Source organism: Cryptotermes secundus, unplaced genomic scaffold, assembly GCF_002891405.2.
Source record: "Cryptotermes secundus unplaced genomic scaffold, Csec_1.0 scaffold593, whole genome shotgun sequence".
Lineage (NCBI taxonomy): Eukaryota > Metazoa > Arthropoda > Insecta > Blattodea > Kalotermitidae > Cryptotermes > Cryptotermes secundus.
Window position 1 is genome coordinate 530542 of NW_019739960.1, and position 16044 is coordinate 546585.

The window sequence follows — 16044 nt, forward strand, 5'->3', positions numbered from 1 at the left end:
TATTATTATTATTATTATTATTATTATTATTATTATTATTATTATTATTATTATTATTCAGGCCTGTTAGGCGTACCACGATTGTCTGTTTAGGGCCTTTTCTTTTTCCTTGGCACTACAGCTCCAGTGGGCCTAGGCCTACATCCATGGACTTCTCCTTTCACTTCTTACACGTTCTGTAGGATTAATTGCGCTGGTGATCAGCTCGTCGGAAGGCCTCTACCTGTACACAAACACAGAAAAACGCACACACACACACACTAAACATCCATGCCCCGAGTGGGATTCGAACCCACGATCACGGTTTCCAAGCGAGCGAAGACAGTACATGCCTTAGACCGCTCGGCTACCGTGACCGGCTCTTTAGGGCCTTTGCCTTATAATATTTTTAATAATGGTTTATGCGACGTAATTAATCACCCCAACCGTCTCCTTTCTGCTGACGACCTTGAAGTATATCGAGCTATTAATTCACCTAGTGAGTGTTTACTTCTGCGGTCAGATATTGATCTTGTGCATAAATGATGTTCCGTAAATTTTATGATGCCTAATTTCAGTAAAACTACAGTCATTCTTTCCCCTGGAGAACGAACGTTCTGAATTATCAGTACGGACATGGAACTCCTTTACGTTGCGAACAGATTGCATTAAGGATTCGGATATGCATATTGTTTCATTTCACTTTCATCGTCATTTCTATTTACTTTTTGTTTCCACGTGCACTCAAATTACCATTTTGCTTTTTCCACATTTTACAGTCTACTGATGCTATATTTTGTTTCGATCATATCTGAATTGAGTATGCTTCTGTTACTTGGAACCCCGTTACGATTACTGACTCCAGTAAGCTTGAGCGCATAAGAAGAAAAATTACAGCCCTTTGTCACAACAGATTTTTTTCAAGATGCGGAATATCATTATGATAATTTATTAAAAGTAAAAAGTGAAGGTAATCCTGTAACAGGCCGTGAAGGCCCATAGGGTTGTGAGATGTTGAGGTTCCTACATTTTCTTGACAGTCGGTTCATAGATGGCGGTAAGGTTGTCAGCCCTACGCGCCGGTCTCCCTTTACCCCCAAGAAGATTCCTGGTACTCATTTCTGTTAGAGGCTGAGTCGGCTCCTGTGATCATTTATTGGGAAGATTAAATTTGCTGACACCGCATAACAGGCGTCGTCACTTTCATACTTTGTTCTTATTAAACGTCCACACTTACTCATGGAGCTGAGCACTTCTTGAGGAGCCGCCAATTCTGCAGCTACTAAAGAACTTCCCAGCATTTTATGGAACCCGAAGGTTCATTACCGTGTTTGCAAGAGCCCTCCACCGGTCCCTATCCTGAGCTAGATCAATCCAAGCCACCCCATCCTATGTCTCTAAGATCCATTTTAATATTGTCCACCCACCTACTCCTTGGTCTTCCCGGTGGTCTCTTTCCTTCTGTCTTTCCCACCAATATCCTATGTGCATTCAGTTTCTCCCCCATTCGTGCTACATTCCATGTCCAGCTCATCCTCCTAGACTTGATCATTCTAATTATACTTGGAGAAGAGTACAGGTTATGAAGCTCCTCATTATGCAGTTTTCTCCAACCTCCTGTCACTTCATCGCTCTTGGGTCCTAATATTCTCTTCAACACCCTGTTCTCAAACACCCTTAGTCTGTGTTCCTCCTTTAATGTCAGAAATCAAGTTTCACACCCATACAGAACCACAGGCAAAATTATGGGTTTGTATATTCTAAATTTTATGTTTTTTGGATAGCAGACGAGAAGACAACAGGTTCTGGACTGAATGATAGCAAGCATTCCCTGAGTTCTGTCTCCTCATAGTTACCTCCTTAGTCAGGACCAAATGTCCTTAGTGGTCCTAAATGTTACCCCACTGTTCGCGAAACAGTCGGCAGTCGTGTTCCTGCTCGGCACATTCGTAACTCCTCCCCGCTCACTTGCTCCTCTAGCCAATGTCCTTCAGCTAGGTGTGTTTCTGTGGCAAATTCAGTGTGTAAACGTACAAATATTTTTAATAACTCGTGTTTAAGTGTAAATAAGGGATTTTTTTTTATTATTTTTCTGTGATGTCTAATTGCCCGTGATCTTCTGATCAACAGTTAGCTTATCAAAGGGGGTCAGTATTTGGAAGTGGTTTTTGGCGTTTGAGATATGGAAGAATTCTTGGTGAATGTACACTTAACCCAAATGCAGTATTTCTTAATTAAGAACTGAGTTGCGCGAAAAGATCATGTAGGCTGCCTCCTTTAATATACAGTATTCGTGGTTGTCATGGTTACGCTTATCACCACACTGCTTACGTCATACAAACTGCCTTAAACGTACGGAACTGAAATAAGACGAGCGTATAAATATTGAAGATTACACTTTTCAAGAGATTAATAAGAAATGACGATGTTGATGTATATTTTGAGGTTGATTATTTAGCGATGCTGTCAGAATCGAGACTGAGCTGCGTGGCGAAGGATGATACGATGTTTGGTGAATGTGGTGCTGGTGGCGGAATGGTAGCTGGCACGGAAAGCCGAAGTACTCGGAGAAACCCTACCCCCCTGTGCCACTTTTCCCACCACAAATTCCACATAACCTGACATGGGATCAAGCCCGGACCATCGCGGTGGGAGGTCAGCAGATAATTTTCTGAGCCGTGGCACGGCCCTGTGACTGCCTCTGCGGTCTTCTGGTCAGAGTTCCTGGCCACATCCAGAGGTCCGGTTTCTATTCCCGGCGCTACCAAATTTTCTGAGAAGTAGTGCGTCTGGAACGGGTTCCGCTCAGCCTCGTGAGGATAATTGAGGAGCTATATCAAGGAAACAGCGGCTACGGTCTAGAAAACCGAAATCAACGTGGGAATTCGTTGCGCTGACTGCGCGACACTCTCTATCCGCTACAGTTGACACTAACTTCGCCGACAGGCGGCGGTCGCTCAGTCGCTATAATTCGCTTGCGGACTCAAGCCAGGGAGATTAGTTTTTTACGGCACGGCCCTGAATACGTTCCATCCTTGACATAAGTAAAATGTTGGTCAGTCTGGGCTCTAAGACCTGTTCTCCTTACTGAGGTTTTTCATGGTTTTCCTCAGTTTCTCCAACAATTTAGGCTCGACCAATTCGTCATTCCACGCTGTATAGTCCGAACTATTGGCAATATCTTTAAATAAACAAGTTCAATAACAATAGGCTTGCATTACATAAGGACATTTAGTATAATTGCATGAAGTTAAGCAGTGATATGGATGGGAGTGGGTATCGTTCAGAATAGTGTCGTAATATAGCAGTAATAGGGCTTTCATGAGACGTGATTGAGTGCCGTGTGGCTGAACTGCCTCTGCAGTGTGGCATGATGCACAGAGGCAGGCAGACAGGTGGAATACAAAGTGAAGAGCAAGATTATGTAACACATCAATCGTAAGATCCTCGCCTCGTTCCCGCCTAAGTGGCAGTTATGCAAATGCACAGTCAGTAAGTACACGTACATTGAATCGTACTTGACCATTTAAATCACAACAGTAATCTGTACGAGCCTCTTGCATTAATGTAAGAAAAGAAACTCGGCATTTCGCCCGCGCAGTGTATTTATGTATTTCGCATGATTCTCAGAATAAACAGCAAATAGGACTATTGCTTTAGCCTTAATACTTGAGGCCCGGTGTGTTTTCTTTGATGTAGGAACCGAATTTATGTCGAGTTTCAGACTTCTGGTGATTAATTAGTCTTCGTAGTTGGTAGTAATGCTTCTCAAATAGTTTCTGCAAAGCACAGGACGAACCATATTGTGACATGACACCAGAAAGCCGGATTTGCGGAGCCAGAGTAGATGTTCATTGCTAGGCAACGACTTGGTAAACAGGTCGCCACGGAAATGAACACGCGCAACAAGCAGAAGAATTACCGTTTCTATGGAACGGCGAGGTAAACACACCTCTTTCAAATCTCAGAATTTGAAGGAAGTAAAGTCGTTACGAATAACATATTTGCCGAGTTTAGTGAAAATACAGTGTATATTCGTTGGGGGAGGAGGTTGATAAATGGTAAAAAATGTGATTATGATCGACTTGGATGTGTTACCTTGTAGAAGAAACCTACCCTGAGGTTGGAGGTAGCATATTCCTCCGAAACATCGATACATATCTACCAAAGTACAGGTCATCACGTCTCAGAAGACCATAATCCTAGTAGATGTGCCCACCTTCGTGAGAACTGAAAATCTCATGACTTAGAGGAAAATTTTTAAGCTCAAGTTACTGTGTCCACAATTTTTTTTATTTGGCGGGGGAGGGGGGTTAAACTTGATCTGTTATTGTTTGCGTGGAGGTGCTCTGGAAATTACTATATTCCTCAGACAGTCGTAGGATGAAATATAAGCTAGAATGGAACTGCTTAACTAATCAGGCACTGTGCCATGAAGGCGTATGGTGGAGTGGATGTATAGAACCATATTTTCTTGACCTTGGTACTAGCTGGAGGTGAGTGGTCAGCTTCACGCCCAAGCCACTTTACCACTAGGGAAAGAGACCCTGATACCCATTGAATAGGAGGCTGAGTAGGCCGCAGGACCGGTCCGGACGACGTGGAGAAGAGAAAATTGTTGACCATACCAGGACTCGAACTCCGACCCGGCGGTCGTCCAGCCCGTATTTAGTCGCTATGCCGACTACGCTATCCCGGCTCCCAAACAAGAGTGGTAACAACTTTAAGTCCCAATGCTGATTGTGAAAGAAAGTTAATACATTTCCGTCCTCGAAGGACACAGAGCCTTGAAACCTTCCTCTGATAACTTTTAACTCGATTTTCTTTGGTGTGCATTATTTTGAGCATCTGTCGACGGTTCAAACCAGAGACTTTCCGTTCCCAGACAATTGAAATGAAGTGATACCATGCAAATGGAGACTCGACAAATAAAATACTGTTTACACAAAATATCCAGCATAGAAAGGGGTTTTTCTTCCTGTGGCGCTACGGCCCCAATTTGGGCCTAGGCCTACCTCCATGAAACTCTCCGTTTCACTTCGGTTTACTAAATCTTACAATCTTACACATACATACATCTTACACACATACACCTGTAGACAAACACAGAAAAACGCACACAAAGATCCATGCCCTGAGTGGGATTCGAACCCACGATCCCGGCTTCCGAGCGAGCGAAGACAGTGCACGCCTTAGACCGCTCGGCTACCGTGACCGGCTAGAAAGGGTTTAGTGACCAGAAATAAATTAAGTTGTAACATGACTGAAGCTTTTCTTCTTCTTTTGTCGTTTCCATACTTCTGTGTGCCGTCTGTCTCTGTCTTTCCAAAACTCCTCATCGTTTTCCTACTGCTCCACGCGGATGAAGTTATATTGTATGTCACTGATTCTCAGTACAGTGTTTGTGTGACGTTTTTCTAGGGTGGTGATGTCCTTCAAGAAACGATCACTGCGAATGTGAGTGAGGACTCGGTGACTCTGGAGTTCCAGCGATCTGACGGGACGCTGATTACGCAGCTCGTGGACTTCAGAAATGTAAGTACCTCGACATTCAATACTATGCTAAGTACGTTGACATTTGTATGCGTTCTTTGCAAACAGTTCTTCAAATGTAGGCTTGTGAAGAAACTGTTTCCGTCCGTCCGCATGTTTCATCTCCGAAATCAATCGACGAATTTCGACGATGTTTGGTGCTGCGTATACACTGTTAGATGGCGGGTTAGTCTAAGTCTTGTATAGAGCTGCGACAGCTCAGTCGGTATAGAGACGGACTACGATCTGCACTAACCGGGAACGAATCCCGGTAAGGGGTTTTCCGCCCTCTCCGTATCGACCAGACCGGCTATGTGGTCCACCCAGCCTGCTATCCAGTGGGTACCGGGGGTTAAGCGCCCGGGGCGTGATTCTGACCACTCACCTGCATCTAGTGCTGAGGTCAAGAATGGTGGAGGTACACCTACACTCCCTCATATGTCTTCATGGCATATTGCTTGATTATTTAAGCAGGGGACAACTTTACCTCTATCAGTCCAATGTAATCCTTAACTACAAAGCGCTGAAATTGAACTATCATTTATTTTAGTAGAAAGACTCACCGAATAGACAACTTATGCATAATTTATGCGTCATATAAAAGACAAATGTTATTTCATCATTCAGCAAGTAAGTTTGTTTAGCGTTAACGCTCTAAACTTGTATTCGAGAGGTGCTCGGTTCGATCTCGGCCGAGACACCAGCTGTCGTGACTGAGGTTTTTGTGTTTTTCCTCAGTCCCTACAGTCATACTAGGACTACCTCGATAAAGCCACGACCGCTTCCTTCCAAATCCTTATTAAGTCATCGTTCATCACTAATTCTACCACTCGATGTTGTATAGTATATACGTATACCACGTATACCGGCTTCGTCGTAACATTAACCACAAACCAAACGATTAAACAATTTTCATTGTGGTTAATATTTAACGGGGTACAGAAAAAACTAGTTTGTAGCTTCGCAGTGACATTGCTAGCCAACTTTGCAACAGTAAGAATCGTGTCAATATTTATTTATGTTTTATTTTACAATAGTTTCAGTAGTTCTGATGGTCTGTCGTCTTTCCGACTTCCCACTCTCATTACACTGGCTGAGATTCTGGAAACAGTTATGTCCGTTACAAAGTCTTGAAATCGTTACAACTCAGCGTACTTAAGCTGTTCTACATACTCATATTTACAGAATACGAACGGACGATTTGTCGCTGATCCTGTTTCGTGAACGGTCTTAAGAACTAGATGTGTAAACTTACATACGAGTATTTTGATGAAGCGTATGTGTAAAATGTGTGAATGGTTGTCCGTCACCCTGATAATGTAGATTGAGGGATCATATTAAGTGATATTAGAATGGATCTTACAGAGACGGAATGAGGTGGTGTTGATTGGATTGATGTGGCTCAGGATAGGGAACACGGCAATGAACCTTCGAGTTCCATAAAGCGTTGGGAAATTGTTGAGTAGCCGCGCAACTGGCGGCTTCTCAAGAAGGGCTCATCTCCATGAAGTTATTTTGTGTGTGAGCGCGCGCGTTTTTTTTATTAGTTTTTGAATTGCTAGTGGGGTGGGACTAAGTCCCTTGTACCGCGGCCACCTCTGACCTATTGTACCAGCCCCAGATGATAGGCGAGGGTGATTGTGGAGCAATTGGTGGAATGAAGATTGGCAAGGGAAACCGAAGTACTCGGAGAAAACCTGCCCCAGCGCCACTTTGTCCACTACAAATCCCACTTGACCAGACCCGGGATCGAACCCGGGCCACCGCGGTGGGAAGCCAGCGACTAACCGCTTGAGCTATGAAATACACGTACGTAGGTAAGTCAATAAGTAAGTTACAAATGGATATATAACTTAAATAAATAAGAGTACTGATTTGAAAAAAAATGCTCCTAATTCTCAACATAATCTCCCTGTACATTGAGGCACTTGTCCCATCGTTTCACAACCCCCTGAAAACCAGCAGCATAAAATTCTTTGGGCTGCTGTCGGAACCAAGCGTGTTCACACAGCATGGCCTACCCCATAATGCATGACAGGTTAGGTTTTCAGAAAGTCTGTGCAGGATGGGTGCCGCGCATGCTGACCCCACAGTACAAAATGCAAAGAATGAGTCTGGCATTACAGCATGTCAATCGCTACCACGATGGACACGATATGCTAGCCCGAATTGTCACAGTTGACGAGTCTTGCTCCAAGCAACTTCCATTTGTTCGGCCCTCTTAAACATCATCTTTCGGCTGAACATTTTCCCGACGATGAAGCTGTAGAAAGGGAAGTCACCGCCTGGTTCCGAGAGCAGCCCAAAGAATTTTATGCTGCTTGTTTTCAGGGGCTTGTGAAACGATGGGGTAAGTGCCTTAATGTACAGGGAGATTATGTTGAGAATTAGGAGCATTTCTTTTCAAATCACTACTCTTATTTGTTTAAGATCTATATCCATTTGCAACTTACTTACTGACTTACCCTCGTATCATCTGCGCAAAATTGCTGAAGCAAGTTTGCCAACTTTGTGCATTTCCACTGTCCAGCATTTGCAGCGTTAGCACTGTCGTCGCCATGTGCCATCTTGAATTTTATCGCAAACCTGCATCTCTGTCGAGACAACCACCCATCTTTTGCTTTGATATCTTTATGACCCAGCCTCTTAGCTAACGCCTCTGACTGCTTTTCAACATTGGACTGACACCTGCACCTCATTCAGTTACGATAGAGATTGAGGGACTCTTTCAACATCTGGATCCCTACCTTCACGCTTCTGTTTTTGGGGAGTTTAATGTCCATTCATCTCCCAGTTGCCCTTGCTGCTGTGTAACGCGTGCAATTTCTGCATTACTGTTACTCCGCAAGTTGGCTATGGCTGGTGTTAGGCAGTTGGTTTGATGATTTATTCAAATAAGGCAGTTTTTCTCAGCGAAGCATTTCTGTACGAATCTAAACTTTTAAATGAAAAAATCGATGCACATGCCACAGTAGACTCACAAACACAGTCGCTGTAGGACTGAGAGTAACTGTAGCTATAGTCCATTCGCGGAGACGAGACAGTTAGCGTAAACAAAGCAAGCCCCGCGTCGCCACAGCTGACAGCAAGGAGTGGACAAAGCGCGCAGTTACTTCAGTGTACTCACTGCATTCGGACGCACGTTAACCTGCATTCAGACTGAAGTGTGAACTTTGGACGCCCCTGTAACGGTACACGCATCACGTGATCGCTGCATAATTTCATTCAAAGAGCGAAGGAGATACCGCGTGCATTTGTTTACGAGGACTCTCTCGTCTCCGCGAATGAACTATAGGTGTTCATTTATGCTGAGTCAGTGAATCACTGATGAGCAGTAATCGCAAGTGCGCCGTATGCAGCTACTGGCCCAGTTAAACGGCGGGGCATTGCGTGTTCACATAAGCCCGTAACTCTTTCCTGTTCTGAGCTAGATGCATGCAGTCATTAACGTCACACCCATTTCTTTTAAGACGAAATTTAAGACCCCTCCCCCCAGTTTACTTGTACATCTTCAACGTTTCTCCTGTTAGATATCCTGTCATAATTTTATACTCATTTGCAGCTGTCTCCCATGCGTCTACGTATTTCTGACGTCTCGCCCTGCTTGGTTTGATCGACCCCATAAAATTTGCGGAGGAATACAAATTATGAACCTGATCGCGAAATTTTCTCAAACATCATGTTCATCTCTGTTAGGTCCAAACAGTCTCTTCAGCGGCCTGTTCGCTGTCAGTCTCATTCTCCCGTACCCTTTTCTGTTAGGGTGAGAGACCAAGTCTCACAGCCATATTTTCCTTGGTACTACAGCCCCAGTGGGCCTAGGCCTACCTCCATGAACTTCTCCGTTCACTTCGGTTTTTCTAGATCTTACACATTCGGTAGGACTCCTTGGGCGAGTGATCAGCTCGTCGCCTCTACCTGTAGACAAACACGGAAAAACGCACACAAAGATCCATGCCCTGAGTGGTATTCGAACCAAGATCTCGGCTTCCGAGCGAGCGAAGACAGTGCATGCCTTAGACCGCTCGGCTACCGTGACCGGCTCTCACAGCCATATAGAACAACATATACCATTGTAATTTTGTTCATTTGAACAAGAGAAATAATTTAATTGCAATTATACGCGACCTTTACATAACACACGTAATGTAACGGAAAATGAACTGCAAAATGAAACGGCATGAATCATTCATGTGAATAAAACGCCTTTATAAGGCGTGGGAGCATAACTGTATTGCGTCTCCATTGTTTTACTTGAATACAGAAGTAAATTACTTTGCTAGACTTTCAGACAGACTGTCGGTAGGAAGACAACATGCATGCAGCACACAGCGGACCAATTTTCGTAATGGTGTAATCACTCACGCCATTCGAAGCCGCCATGCCGTTACATTCGCCATGGAAACCGCAAGCCGCGTATTTTGCCTCTTTAATTCTCCGTGTGAAGATAATTGCAGGCCGTGAAAGAGCGTCGCAAACAAACAAAGGGCGTCATCTTCACATGCTTGAGTTAACATCACCCCTTCGTACGGCTGATACTGCTTGTTTGTGGCATGTGAGATAAATAGGGTCGCAGGTTTCTCTCCTGTAATTCAAGAAATGCGACTTTTGTGTGTTATCTTACGTTCTTGACTTCCTTTTGTTGTCTCCCTGAAACTTCTGATGAAACGTCCTTGATATATATGATCCATGGAGTTATCTACAGTGCTGCCTTAATAATATCATGGCGGAAACTCTTGTACGTCTCTCTTGAATCGTGGTCAAGAAAATTTACGCTTGTATTCAAAACAAAAATGGGGGTGGGGCTTCAGCATGTTTAGGATAATTCATTTATGTTTTATGTTTAGTGAGATATGAAATAGAATCATTACAGGAAACTCAGCTAACTTCGCAAGACTAGGATAAATTAGCTAAGTGAGCTGGCAATTTTTAATTTTTAAAACTGCACTGTGACACAGCTTCAAAGAATGGAGCTGCCTTAGAAACAGTTATTTTATCAAAGGAACAGTGAAGGTACATAGTGTGTACCGTTGGCTGTTAAGTGTGGGCATTCCTCATACACAGAGCAGTGCCTCGATTGGTTTATTTTTGCCAGAACACGCAATCGTCGTGTGGCACATTTACTCAAAGGAAAAACTGTGGAGTCAGAGAAACAGCCGTTGCTACCGAACGGCTCTGAAACAACATTCTTTTCTAGGCAACGGCTCGGTATACAAGTTCCCGTGGTAACGGATATGCATGCAACAATAGAGGTACTGTTCGAAACGGTGGTTTTTACTCCGGCCGTGCGGTTGAACAACTCTTTTAATTTGGGTGACCCCCATTGCATCATCGCCGAAAGCCTGCTGAATTTTGCGTATTGTTTCCGCTTGGGTATCCCCAAGTTTCTGACAAAACTTAATGCAGTATCGCTGCTCCAAGCGTTCTGTCATCTTGAGCGAAACGAGAATACGACGAACACGTGTTACACCACTTCGTTATCTGGCAGCCACAGAGGCATCCGGCAGTGTTGCGAGTCAGCAAAAAATCACGCATGCGCATGAAAGTCCCTTCTACCACTACGCTCAGTTTCCCCACCCGTTTGGCAATTACTTACAGCGGGAAAAAATAAAATCGGATACTTTTTGGACATACGGTATAAAGAAGACGGAAGGGGCAACCGAGTCAATTCTGTACGGGAGCCTGTGAAGAAAAGAGATCAGTTGGAAGGGAGCCGTCGTCCAGAGAGGACTTGAACCTGGAAGCAGAGGAATTGCCATTGTTAGAAGCCGTTACCAAGAAACGTCTAGTAACACTGAACACTTGTGTGTGTGAAATATTGATTTGTAAAGTGTGGAAATTAGCGATGGAGATATAATTAAGTGTAATTACGAGTCGTGTGTTAAAATGGTCAATAAATCTAATTCAGAACCCTGTCTGTAGTCACTCTTACACGTGACAGTTATATGCAATTATTGGTCAGTTATAAATAATAAGAGTTTTCAGTGTCATTGCGTCTGGTCATTGACAGGACAACTAGGACAGACAGAAAATGGGTACATCATTGAAAGATTTTTTATCCCACTTGTTTTCAGTAAGGAACGCATGCCTCCTCACGTCGGTTGCACTCAGTCCTACCAAACGCTGGACTGCACCGCAGTTACGTAGCTAACCCAGTGGATTACATATCGTAGTTGTGTCACTATCAATTAGTTTCTTCTTCTGAGGTCAAATCAAACGGCATTCCTTCCTTCAAAATTGGCACTTTCTTAGCTGGAGTTGAAAGAGCCTGTCCTTCGATGTGTTCTGATTTGTATGTTGTTCACCCGTCCTCTGAAATTCGTTCAGCTGCAGCGTTCACCCCATTTTCAGAATAATTCTCTGCACTTAGCATAATGACATTCTGTATACGATGCAGTTCGCTAAGCACTAGCGGCCGGTGCCGTGCAACGCATGCAGTATAAAAAAATAGTATACTAGTATTTCAGCGCTCGGCAGCAACATTTCTTTGTATTTGTTATTTTGCAACCTCTTGTTTCATGAAATGTTAAGACTCTTACTTCAAAACATAAGGTCCCAAGTAACAGCTGCATGTACTTATATATACTCATGGAGCTGAGCCGTTCTTCAGGAGCTGCCAATTCTGCAACTACTCAAGAATTTCCCAGCATTTTATGGAACTCGAAGGTTCATTTCCGTGTTAACAAAAGCCCTCCACCGGTCCCTGTTCTGAGCCAGATCAGTCCAATCCCTACCATCCCATACTATCTCTCTAAGATCAATTTTAATATTATCCATCCACCTCGCTTTGGTCTTTCCAGTGGTCTCTTTCCTTCTGGCTTTCCCACCAGTATCGTATATGCATTCCTCTTCTCCCCCATTCGTACATCCGTGTGTACTTACGGTATAAAATTGGTAAAAATTGTTGAAAATACCTTATTCGGTTCTGTCATACAGCAATTTAAAACAAATAAAGATATGTATATAAATATATTTGGTGTACCGTATCAGACACGTGCAACACACATGAATGTTGGATGAAAATGTTCCGTAATTACACGAATTCCCTCTTGATATGCTAAAGTAATGACCGGTATTTTTTGTGTATTCAGGGGGTATCGCCTACTAAATCCATTACGTCAGATTACTTATCTGCAATAGTCTGAACGCACAATGAAATAATGTTCTTGATACCGTGAAATTAGCCAAGTTTCCCCCATATAACTTGTCTTCGCAGGTCATTGTAGTCCCTTGCATGGAAACCAAACGCAAAACTAATCTCAGTTAATTGCGATAGGACCCGACGTTGGTAGCACTAAACGGTAGTGAAAGATGTGTTTAAGTCAGTGTTACAGCGTCGATCTTTGCCGACGCACGATACCTCTCGAATAAACAGGAGTACCACTTACCCACTTACCTTATCGAAATGGCTTTCCGTGCTTTTGAAGTTCGTAGCGAGCATAACGCACAGGAATAGATCAGTGGAAGGGATATTTGTGGAACCATATCCAGCAATGGGACTTTTCAACGGGCATCCCTCTAGTGCTCGACGAATGTACTTGGACACGATTTTAAATAGGTCCTTCTGTAGAAGACACTGCGGTACGTTACCGGGAGCGTGTTATTACACTTGTTTCACAGCTGCCTTTGTTCCTCTGTGTTGGCAGAGGTCTGCACAAACCATTGCCAGATGAAACTCTATTGTAAATCCGCCTAAAATGGAGTGGCCGACACTCCTGTTTCCTATTCGGGATGTTCTGAGTTGAAATCCCAACCACGGAGACAGGCTAACCTGACATTTTGCCTTGCGTTCCACAGTCCATCCAGGCTCATGCGGGGTAGATTAAGCCATACCGTTTGCTTTCATATCGTTTCAAGTTCACTCTTTTCGTATAATACCCACGCTTTATAGTCTGAGTTTGACAAAAAACCTCCGTGGTTTTAATCCGCAAGCGAACTGTACCGACCGAGCGACCGCCGCTTGTCGTCGAAGTTAGTGCCAACTTTAGCGTATAGAGAGTGTCGCGTGGTCAGCGCAACGATTCCCCACGGCCGTTAATTTCGGTTCTCTAGACCAGAGCCGCTATTTCCGCTCCTCAATTATCTGAGTTACTGACAGTATGATTAAACAAATAAATAAATACTAAAATAAAGAAATAACGGGAGCTGAACGAAACGGAGACTCACCTCAATGGAAACTTTAGCCGGTTACGAGAATATATAAGCAGTGACGGATGCTGGGAGAAGAATGAAGATAAAATTAATACGATGGACAATTATCTGCCTGAATATTTGTTTGTTGTTTCTCATACGTTTATGTCATTCTATTCTTCTGGGAAATACGAGGAGGAACATTCCTCTCATAAGAGGGAAATAATTAAATTTGACCGTCGCCGTAATATGCTTTAAGGGACTGCTGGGAAGACAAAAGAAAAGGTAACGAGGAAGAAGAGGGAGACACAAAGAAAGAAGAGCAGAACTCAAAATCTGCTGTCGTATTGCTATATTTTTGTTCGCACAGATCAGTTACTAATACCAACTGCTGTTGTCCCCCACCCCACCCCTCTGAAGACTATTTCTGTCTACGTTCCATCCATAGGATATAACGTCAAAGTATCGCACCGTCGCAATATTTGTAATTTTTTACTTTTTTTATGATTTCTCTGATCATCAAATTTCGGTCGACTTGATCCATTCCAGTAGTTACCGCTATCGAATCAGAAGGCTAAGAAAATGTTCCCGCGGCGTTGCATATTTTTTCGACTATCTATTATTCTCCATCATTTCATGATGTTCTTGTTGCTGTCGGAACGCAAGTTACGGCGCATCCGCCATGTAGGGAACTGGAATGCAGGACTTTGGGATCGCCGGCAGTAGCATAACGTTCAAGTTTCGTAAAATCTGTAGACTGGTTCATGGGTTGAAATGCATACACAGACACACCCAGACTCCGTGCTTTCTTGCCTTAATAAAGGGAAATAAAGCTAGAATGGGATGAAAACTGAAAATGGCATGACCTCCTACTCTTGTAACGTTGTAGTACGCCTGTATTGCTGATTTGTGATTTGGCTCATAAATAAGTACGCTACATACTGGCTACGGGCTGCGGGCTGTGGGCTGGACGACTCAGGGATGAGAGTCCTAGTCCAGCTAGAGTCAAGAATTTTCTGTCTTCCAGATCGGCTCTGGGGCTCCCCCGGCCTCCTCTACAGTGGATGTCGGGGGATTTTTCCCCGGGAGTAAGGCGGCCGGGTCGTGAAGCTGATCGATCACCTCGATCTATTGCCGAGGTCAGGAAAATGTGGATCTACACATCAACTCCCGCATACTCCTTCATGGCTTGTTGCTTAATGAGTTAAGCACAGAGACAACTTTACCTTTTTTTCACCTTTTACATACTGACAAATATTTCTGAAATCTCTGAATCCGATATGTCAGATCCAGGTTGATTCCGTTATCAGCGAGTTTTTGTATTGTTAGTTTTTTCTTTAATGCTAGTGGGGTGAGACTAAGTCCCTTGTACTGCGGCCACTTCTGGCTTATTCTACCAGCCCCAGATGATAGATGATGGTGATTGTGGAGCTGTCGGTGGAATGAGAATTGGTAAGGGAAACCGAAATACTCGGAGAAAACGTGCTCCAGTTCCACCTTGTCCACCACAAATCCCACATGACCAGATATGGGTTCGAACCCGGGCCGCCGCGGTGGGAAGCCTGCGACTAGCCGCCAGAGCTATGGCACGGCCCTGCCTCAACTTAGGTCACGAGACATCCGCATCCTTTCCAGATCATTCGACCGTTGTAGTCCGAGCTGCTGACTGTCACAAAGTAAACCACTTATTAGCTTGTGTCCTATGTAATCGCCATACATTGATTTGTGAGCGTAGTTTCGTGTTATCAGGATCATACGTTGAATGTTTCTGTGTTCCTCCAACCTTAATCGTTCGCATAGTCACTGTATGTACGAGTGCAGGTGACACTGCTTGCTTGAAGCAGCCGGAGAGACTGTTGAAGTAAGCGCTTCCGACACATTGTCAGAGACTCTTCTAGCAGTCGTTTCGAGGGTGTCAGGGAAGCAAAAAACGATATTAGACGAAAAATATCCACTTTCCGAATCAAGTTTCAAACGGTGAACCTGTTGAATACTAATCAGGAGTGCTGAACCTTTGACATTCGTTAGTATGCTGAAAATGATTTACGTGCCCAAGGGATAGGTCTTTGCAACATTGTGAGCGGGGAGGGAAAGGAGACAGTTTAGTGGGGGGGTGACATCCAGGGCCCGAGCAGTGCTCACTAGCATGGGTGATCATGGAAGACATGACTCAGTTTGTAACTTTCGGAGCATCCTTGCGAGAATAAGCACTTGAGCAGGTCGCACCATAATTTCAGGCGGTTAGTCGCCGGTTTCCCACCGTGGCGAGCCGGGTTCGAACCCGGTTCAAGTCATGTGGAATTTTTGGTGGATGAAGTGACACTGGGACAGGTGTTCTCAGTACTTCGGTTTCCCTTGCCAATTCGCTTTCCACCGATTGCTCCACAGTCACCATCATCATCT

At 44.0% G+C, this 16044-nt stretch overlaps 1 protein-coding gene across 1 annotated transcript in view; it reads left to right on the forward strand.

Moving 5' to 3' along the window:
* LOC111872183 (out at first protein) overlaps positions 1 to 16044 on the forward strand; it is a 220603-nt gene that overhangs the window by 33946 nt on the left and 170613 nt on the right. The window contains exon 2 of the mRNA XM_023865810.2: positions 5401 to 5514. Within this exon, the coding sequence (XP_023721578.1) occupies positions 5401 to 5514 (114 nt within the window). The remainder of the gene's footprint in view (positions 1 to 5400; positions 5515 to 16044) is intronic.